Below are 9,509 nucleotides of genomic sequence, written 5' to 3'. Positions count from 1 at the left end.
GGAATCACCCGGATCTCTGGGGGTAGCTCGTTCCATAGGGTGGGAGCTCCAACAGAGAAGGCCCTCCCCCTGGGGGTCGCCAGCCGGCACTGTCTGGCTGACGGCACCCTGAGGAGACCCTCTCTGTGGGAGCGTATCGGCCGATGAGAGGTAATCGGAGGCAGAAGGCGGTCTCGGAGATAACCAGGTCCGATGCCATAATAAAACTTCACTTCCATAAACAATCAACCTCAGCTTCTCTTAAAGTGTTTCTTGCGAAAACCTCAGGAGTGACAGAATGTTAAATAAATAGAACCAGGAAGAATTTACAACACGGAACCACAGCAGAACATTGCTGTTGACGGTCACATTACAGTATATAAGAGATGCAATTATAATTGTTCAGTAAGTAGAACTAATACGAAATAGACCTGGCTGTGCACAGTTGGTCTTTCTGCCATTCCTTTCTAACAGGAACCCAGAGAGATTCCTTATTTTACCTTGTCTGCCCCAACAGTCTCCTGGAGTGCTTCACCTATTTCAGCTTCATTGCTATAAGCTGTAGCACAGTCAATGTGGCGATAGCTCACACTAAGGGCATACTTTATAGCCTCCTTTACCTAGAACCGAAAAATTAAAAGAACACAATGGATTAGAATGAGAGAAAGCATATTCCTTTTTACCAAAAAGACTACTCTAATAAGTAATGATAAGACAAATAAAAGAGTTGTTTAAGATATGTTGTATAGGGATGGGACATGTACATATACCAAGAGGAAAGAAAAGAGAATGACCAAAGGGGAAAAACTGTAACTCTCACTGCATTCTCAGAAGAACTGGTGCATTCTTAGGAGATTACTATGTAAGCACAATAGTCAGAATTGCCACAGAAAACAGCCCAATCAGAAATGCGTATTATTTCTGCCTTTTGACAAAAACCTGGTATTTATTTTAACAGGTTTTCCTCATCTACAATATTGCCTTGCATCTGATTATTTCACCAGCATTCTTGCATTAATAAATAGCTATCAATTGTAAGAATGGGGAAATGGCTTTAGGAAATATCTTGTTCAAATCATGTAAAAGGAAAAGATCCCCCTTGAATTGAGTTTGGCTCCTGATGACTTCATGAATACAGGTTTTCTTGGTGACACTGGGAAAGTGATTTTTAAAACTTCCCACGGCTGGAATTTCTACATGCTCTCCCATTCAAACATCACCCCGTCCCACTCCTTAGCTTTTTCAAGATCAGCCAAAGTGAGTTGCTACTTGCTGCAGACAGGTTGAATAATAGCTAAACTGTAACCTTAATTCTGCAAATTTCCTTACCTCCAGCTTTGCCTCTGGTTTCTCATTATATTTCAGTGCTCTCTGCTACACACAGTAGTATCTTGCCTTGATTTCTACTCACTGCGCTATTGCTAGAAAGCTGAATTTAGCATATATGCTTCTGAATATAACCAGAGTTCTGAAATAATATTTAGATAGCAATAATAACAAAAAAGATTTATTAAGAAGACAGAAAACTCTTACTTTTGCCCAACCTATATCTTGAAGACAGAGAAGCATAAGAGAAATAGGAAATGCCCATTCTCTTTTAAACAGAGACTTACTTACTTACTTAACTAACTAGAGTTCATATGAAAAACAGATATAGGGCTTTATGTGTGAACACGTCTGTCTGTCATCATTTAGCCTGGTAGTCAGAACGGGTTCATAAATACAGAGTTGATGCATTCTCCAACAACTATACCAGTGATGGCGAACCTTTTAGAGACCGAGTGCCCAAACTGCAACCCAAAACCCACTTATGCATTGTCGGGTGCTGGATGGGTGTGGCCCATTAGGTGGGCGTGGCTGCGGTGGTAACGGCAGACTGGGTGGGACTAAAAAGTTCAATCAATCAATTCCAACTTTGCAAGATTTTTTTTTTCCCGCAAGAAGTTGAAATTGACTGATTGATTGAATCTTTTTTTTTTGTACACGGCGACAGAGACCTAAAGCGAAAAGGTTTTAGAAAACCCAGCTGAACTGGGACGACAGCGCCTCTGGCACCCATGCCATAGGTTCGCCACCACTGAACTATACAATACTGACTCTGGCTTCAAATTTCTTCTAGCTACAAAATATGCTAAATTACTTTGGATTGGTCATACTTCACACTTAGTCACAATTTGGTACATTTGTTCCTTTGTTCCTTTGGCTGGATGACACAGTGGCACAATTTTTTTTCCAGTATCTTTGTAGTGCTTGTGTGGTCAACCATATTCTAGTATATTAGTACATATTCTTTAGACATGCCCTTTGGGAGTTTGTTTGGTTAGATCAGGGTCATCCAGCCGTGGCAACTTTAAAACCTGCTGGCTGGGGAATTCTGGGAGTTGAAGTCCACAAGTTTTACAGTTGCCAAGGATGGACAACCCTGGGTTAGACATCACTGTTATGGTGAACCAGATTCTTGGGAGGAAGGTAAAGTTTAATGATTTCAAATGCTTGTTAAATTATATCCCAGTGAATAGAACTTGTCAATGTATGAAGAGCTCTGTATATAACAAGCTTGGACCATCACAAAAACCATGATCCTGGAAGAACCAGTGCATACTACATTCTAAAGGTTGGCTAAAGGAAACTGGTTAACTCTCAGCCTTTCAATTGGCTTTACAGTATTAAAAGAAAAATAAAATATTGGGCAATATGAATCCATATGGAGAAGGTTTTCTGTTTGTTTGTTTTTAAATCTGAGATGTACTAATATGTATTGAGATGGAGCTATTATTCTTATAGTACATACAGAAGTGTTTTTCTTTTTCTCTGTTCTTTTATTTTTATTTAATTTCTTTTTTCCCTTATATGTTATTAGTTTCTATTATCTAGATTTTTTTTTTATGTTTTGGAATTTAGGTATCTTAAAGAACGACATCTATTATATAATCCCAACAAGTTCTGGCCCCAGCCACTTTTGGAGATGCAACTTTTGGCTGCAGCTACTTGAAAAGAATCTGAGGATTACAAAATGCATCCTAGTGGGTCACCCAAAACTTCTAAGGCTGCTATTTTTACTCCTGATTTGGTATTATGGAAAAATAACCACTAAAGTAAATTGGCAATATTATATTTCAATCTTGCAGATTGAAACTGAATGTCATTATAAGGTTTATTGATTCACAACATTTGCCCAGCTTCTCAGAAGCCTAACATTAAGGAGAGCACAAGGTATCTTCTTCATAATTTCATCAGGAGATTCCATTCTCTTTTATGAAAATTGAGTATTTTGTAGAAATTTATAAAGTTTCTTGAAAATATCATGACTATTATGTTTTGATCAATAGGAACATCACTGGGAATTTCTTCTTTTGACAATCACTAGTCAAGCCTTAATTTTAGAGTAAATGTAACACTGCTTATGATTTATGCCAAAGGCAAAAGGGGCTAAGAAGGATGGAAATGTAGAACATAATGTGATCGTGGAAGAAACCTATTCCTTTCTCCCAAACTTTTAATTAACAGATAATAAAAAAATACTTTTCTATCAACACACAGAATTTAAGATCTTAAATACTTAAACTTCCCCAATTTAATAGTGAACTACTTACTTGTCCAGCATCACTCTTCCAAGTACCTAATCCAACCAAAGGCATTCTTTGTCCAGTGTGAAGCAAAACATAGTTGCATTCAAAAGGCATCTTTACCTAAACAAAGTGTCATGATATTTTATATTCTAATTGTTTAACTGCACAAAATAGAAAAACTGTAGATTGGACTGCATTTTTAATGTTGATAATGCCATTCAGTTTAACAAAATAATAATTGGATGAAGTGTTATATTACATCAACATTTTAGTTAATATTCAGTGCATTCATTTTATATTCTGTCAAGGGCAACAATTTTAAAAGAACCACAGAAAGCATAAAAATAAATAATACCTGAATAAAATGGAGAGAAACAACATATTGAAATATTATAAAATGAGAGAATAGCCTACTAAAGCAACGAATCCAATGGCTTCAGTGCCTACCTGAACAAAGACACTTTGTTCTCAAAAACAAGGCCAAGAGAATAGTAAATGCAAAAATGCCTTTTGTGTAGCTTGGGAAATTATGTTGGAACAGGTTGTTTATGTTGCGTAATTTCAATGTGAATGGTTTTTTGTTTATATGCACGCAGACACTTTTTATTGTTTAGAACCAGATTCTATTACTTTTTTAAGCCTACAATGTGGACAAAATATTTTCAATCTAAATAGGGCTATATTTTAGATTGGGTGGCCAACACCTTTGCCTTGCCTTGCCATTTTCACAGCACAATAGGAAACATTAAAAACTATTGTTCATTGACTAACCAGTGAATAAGCATTTGACAGATTCCTGAATTTTCAAATTGCCAAATGCAAAAATTGTGTTGCTTTGTTTGGTTCTGGAGCTATGCAGAAAAATGGCCAAATATAATTTTGTTTGTTTTGAACAGGGATATTTCGTTTCAAACTAAGAATTTAAGATTTTTTTTGTGCATGCTTCTAGATTCAAGGTAATTTGTAGACGGGCAGTCTATAGGTTAATTCTTTATGCGAGTTCCTACACAACCTTGTGAACTACTCTTGGCAAAACAAATGATTATGGTTAACAGTACAGTGCTGTAATACTTCTCCACAACTAGTTCTAGGAACAAACTCTGAAAATTCTGAGGGTGCAACGTAAAAGTTTGACGCTAGAAATTAGGCTTGAAGCGATTTTATTGGAACTTGGAATAAAAGGATCTTGTTTACTCCTGCATTTACTCCCCTCACTCTTTCTTGAAATCATTTCCTTATATCTAATTTTAAATATATAAACTCCATGGGTAAAGATCTGTGAACCTTTTTTCTAAATTACCAAAAATACGGGAGTCTACAGAAATAACTCATCAGTCTCCAAAACAGAACATCTTCCCCAATTCAAACATGTGGGAACAACTATGAGTATTGCTAAAACTCTCTCTCTGTGAGGAAGCAAACAACTACAAGCATCTTTTTTCATCCCAGCCTAGTAAAGTGCATATCAGAGATGAATTCTGAGAGACTCCAAACTTCTACTTCAAAGACATTCTATGAAACCCTCCAACTGGGGAATGTGGATAAAAGCAACACTACCAAAATAAGATTTTAATGGCTGCTTGCATATGGGACAGATTGACTGAGAAACCACGCATATCGTATTTTACACTAATAAAACACACAGATCCACACATGTCAGATTGTAATAAGAAAAAGCCATCTCAAATTTCTAAAGTGCATCAGAGAGCTGAACAATTTTTTTTTAAAGAAAATAGGTATTTTGGAGATCAGATTCTAACCTATAGAGAAATATGGAACAGTCCTGAAAAAATACACATCAACCATTGATAAAACATAAGTTTAGTCTGGGAAAACAGGACTTATTAAGAAAAACTCAAAATTGTCCCACCCTTGATTATCTTTGATATAAGGAGAATAGAAGGAAAAACACTATCCGGCTTCCAAGATTGTTTTCTTTCTTTCTTTCTTTCTTTCTTTCTTTCTTTCTTTCTTTCTTTCTCTTTCTTTCTTTCTTTCTTTCTTTCTTTCTTTCTTTCTTTCTTTCTTTCCTTCCTTCCTTCCTTCCTTCTTTCTTTTTCTTATTTTTCTAATCTATCTTCTATCTCTTATCTATCTATCTATCTATCTATCTATCTATCTATCTATCTATCTATCTATCTATCTATCTATCTATCTATCTATCTATCTATCTATCTATCATTCTAATATTTTAGTATTTCTTTCAATAGACCTGGTCTGCCTTGAAGGGCTGACAAACGCTCCCTTGGATTCTTAAATCTTCTTATCAGCCCGTGCTTACAAGTTATCAATGATAGTAATCACTTTCTAATTTTTATGTTCATGCTATGAAAATATTTATCTGCTAATCAAATTGCTGTTAAGAAAAATGACAGCACATGCTGCCTATTTTCCAAGTTAGTTGGCAATTATTATACATTATCAGAACAAATAACATTTATGAAACTTCCATAAATCTAGTGTAAGAATGGACGTATTGGGCCTGTACAGTTCAGCTTTCTACAGAGAGAAAGAAAGGGAAAAGAAGGATTGGGCACAGGAGATTAAGCTCATTGTCTTACAGAGTTAGCTGCTATCCTCCCCCACCTTGAAATCTAATTTTAAGATAATATGAATATACAGTATGGACTTTGGTTAGGAAATCTGTGCAGGAACTACAGACAGGTCTGTACCTGAAGTATGCCACTTACATGATTGTATTAGTCATTTTCTGAACATAGGCGAGCCTATCCACCCAGCAATCTCATATGTGATAGAGTGACAGTGAAATCCGAATTTTATAGCAAACATTATAGAATGCCAGATATTCATTCACAAATTCTGTCCATTTCCACATCTTAAATTATAGATAAGATTATTTAACTCCTCCACCAATACCTGTTAACATGGCTAAATATTTTTGATAATCTTGAATTAATAAGTAACAAAAAAGGCTTTCCTTAAATAATGCCTTATAAAACTGCTAGGTGAACTAAGAACTTTTCTCCAGGCAAGAAATTAACACATCAAACTCAATTAAAACTTTCAGTTTTATATCAGTACATCAGATGTTACTTCTCGCTGACAGAATATTACTCATGAAAAAACATTTAATAGGCAAAGTAACTGCCAGCTTCAGTTTTTAATGCTCTTATTATTTCTGTGATGGCAAAAGATACAAGACTACAATATAAATGGCCTTCAGCATTGGATTTTAGTATTCCTTAGGTCAGTGATGGCGAACCTTTTAGAGACTGAGTGCCCCAAACCCGGCCCCACCTCCTGCCGACATGCCACCAGCCCCAGCCCCGCCCACCCACAGGACCACTCACCGCCTCCATGGCCCGCCACAGATTGCCCAGGCGGCCCAGCAGTGCATGGCGGCCACACCGTCCACCCATGCCCCACAGCATCAGCTGCGCACAACGGGGCGCGAGGGCAAAATCTTGTCCCCGCTGCCCGGCTGCCATGTCCTTGGCTGCGCTGCTCTGCGTGGGCTGCACTCGGGGGTGATTCTCCTCCGGGGGGGCTGCTGGTGAGGGGGGCATGGGGGGAGGTGGGGCTGAGGTGACGGCATGCGTGCCCACAGAGAGGGTTCGCCACCACTGCCTTAGGTCCTGGGACCATAGCACCTAAGGCGGTGGTGAACCTATGGCATGGGTGCCAGAGGCGGCACTTAAAGCCCTCTCTGTGAGCACGCGTGCCGTCGCCCCAGCCCCGCCCCCCCCCATGCCCCCCTCACCAGCAGCCCCCCTGGAGGAGAGTCACCCCCAAGTGCAGCCCACGCAGAGCAGCGCAGCCGAGGACATGGCAGCTGGGCAGCCCTTTTTGCTTCTACACATACTTAGAGATCTAGATATATTTATATGGAAGGAGCCTCGCTAAAAGCAATAAAAGTAAGTGGGTTTTGGGTTGCAGTTTAGGCACTCAGTCTCTAAAAATTCGCCATCACTGCTCTATGGTAATTGAGCGGAACCCCCTCTTAGGTAGGAATGCAGTGTTTGTAACTTAGTGCCTCAAACTCCCAATCCATTAGGTCATCATGGTCAACGGTGCCAGGTGGCATTCAAAATGCTAATAGGAACAAACAGGTACATTTCCTCAAGATACTAAAGGCCCCTGAACAGAACAAATAATGTCCTACCTGTTCTATGATAGGATCTAATACCTGACAAGCATGGATCCAGATAATCTGTTTCATGCAGGACCCTCTAAATATTGAACACTCGCTGCTTTCAATACAACTTTCCCTAAAAATGGGATACTGATGATTAAACAAGTCTGTCTGTCTGTCTGTCTAATGGGAGATTTCAATTATCCTCATGTCTATTGAAAACTCAACTGTGCTAAGAGTTCAAAGTCCAAAGAATTCTCCTTTCTTGCTGACAGTCTCATTTCTCAGGCAGAGGAAAAAGGAAGATGGCTAACTGTTATCCTTTTTTTTTTTTTACTCTTTCCTGGCTTATGAAGAACATTTTGTTTCTAAGAGGAACATCCTGCAGTGATCTAAAAGTAGTTTTACAGGCTTAATCATAAGAGGAAATAATATTTCAAGGGCTCTCAACTATGCAACATCCTCAGTTTTTGCTAGGATCAGCTGTAGAGTTTTTCCACAGAGCTATTTATTTTCTTTGCCTTCCTTGTTCTTGTGTGTGTGTGTGTGTGTTCTATTGTTTGTTTAAAAATATTTTAATGATTTTAAGGTTCCCAGAATCATTGGGAGTTGGGTGGTATTTAAATAATAATATTTCTCAATGAAATACCACCTATATATAATTAGAATCCACTGTAGTTAGGTGGATAATAAATTCACAGAGAGAGAGAGAGAGAGAAGCCCTAGGGAAAGAGAATATGTAGGCTGCACATGCTGAAATTCTATACAGCTGTTATAAAGCAGAAAATCCTTATTTTTATACAGGGAAATGCTCTAATTAATAATACGTAACATAGATCGACATAGAGCAAACTATGAAGGGAGAGCAATAAATCCTGATTGTGATCGGTATTAAGTATATTCTAGTGGGGTTTTTATGTTCCTGGGAACGAAATCATTAGCTTATCATAACTGCTCCTGATCCAGCCAGAAATGTGACCTATTGTCTCAGAAATAAATCTTATAATTTAAATGGTGTCCAAGAAAATACGGATAGTACAACTTACACACTTTATATGGGGGGGAAAATTCCATTAAGGCATACGACTAAACATGCAGTTTGAAGTACATAAAGTCACGCATTGTGATTAATTTCCTAATACTGTCTAAATGTTCCCCGGTGCATTTAATTCTTTTCCCGTTAACTGGATTGGAGGTTCCCCTCTCCGTAACACTGATCTTTTAGAGGAAAAGGAGAGCGAGTGAAAGAGCCTAACGTACCCGCCAGTTCAGCCACACGTTTCACCCCACCCCCGTGCACAAACCGGACTGACGCAAATCAAGACAAAGGAGATCAGCTTCGGGTAAGTCACAACAGCTCACTCATTACACACCTTCTAATTCTTTAGTCCTTCGCTGGAGTTCCCAAGAAAGTAAAAAAAAAAAAACCCCTCGCTTCTGACTTTAAGGTTTCCGTTTCCGGGTTGAAATTTAACTGAGCATTCCTCAGTCTTTCTGATTTTCCAAGCCACGTGGGCTTGCGGAGCACCGTATTTCCCTTATTTTGCAACTTACTAGTAGCAGAAACCAATTTCGTTAAACTCCGGGTGTGCAATTTATTGAAGAACAAGGGATTGAAGACCTCCAAGGCCCTTACAGCCGTATGCTTCTGTGTTCTATGTTCTTAACTTTAAAAGCATACCTTTGCACAACAAAGGTATCACAAATTAACTATCTGTAATCACACTTGAGCCTAGCATGGCACACAAACCCATCCTGTGGCTTGGCAATTAAGAATGTTCCATAAACACAGCCAATTAAGTAAAGGGTTAACCATCAGCAAGATGTATGAACATAAATCACTGATTTTATAAAAAAAATGTTCCGTC

At 38.4% G+C, this 9,509-nt stretch overlaps 1 protein-coding gene across 3 annotated transcripts in view; it reads right to left on the bottom strand.

Annotated features, from left to right (window-relative positions):
• The window catches only part of AKR1A1 (aldo-keto reductase family 1 member A1), a 24,045-nt gene extending 14,989 nt beyond the window's left edge, over nt 1-9,056 (bottom strand). The window contains exons 1-3 of one of the 3 annotated variants that reach the window (XM_015811330.1): nt 9,015-9,056; nt 3,573-3,668; nt 480-599 (exon numbers count right to left, since the gene is read on the bottom strand). In XM_015811330.1, coding sequence (XP_015666816.1) covers nt 480-599; nt 3,573-3,662 — 210 coding nt within the window. In that variant the 5' untranslated portion in view covers nt 3,663-3,668; nt 9,015-9,056. Of the gene's footprint in view, nt 1-479; nt 600-3,572; nt 3,669-3,995; nt 4,020-8,687; nt 8,708-9,014 lie in introns of those variants that run through there. The other 2 variants (XM_015811333.1, XM_015811331.1) reach the window with 2 other exon arrangements.
• Nucleotides 9,057-9,509: the final 453 nt, after the last annotated feature.

This window comes from Protobothrops mucrosquamatus, unplaced genomic scaffold (genome assembly GCF_001527695.2).
Source record: "Protobothrops mucrosquamatus isolate PMUCROS unplaced genomic scaffold, P.Mucros_1.0 scaffold39, whole genome shotgun sequence".
Lineage (NCBI taxonomy): Eukaryota > Metazoa > Chordata > Lepidosauria > Squamata > Viperidae > Protobothrops > Protobothrops mucrosquamatus.
This window is presented reverse-complemented; position numbering and strand designations above follow the sequence as displayed.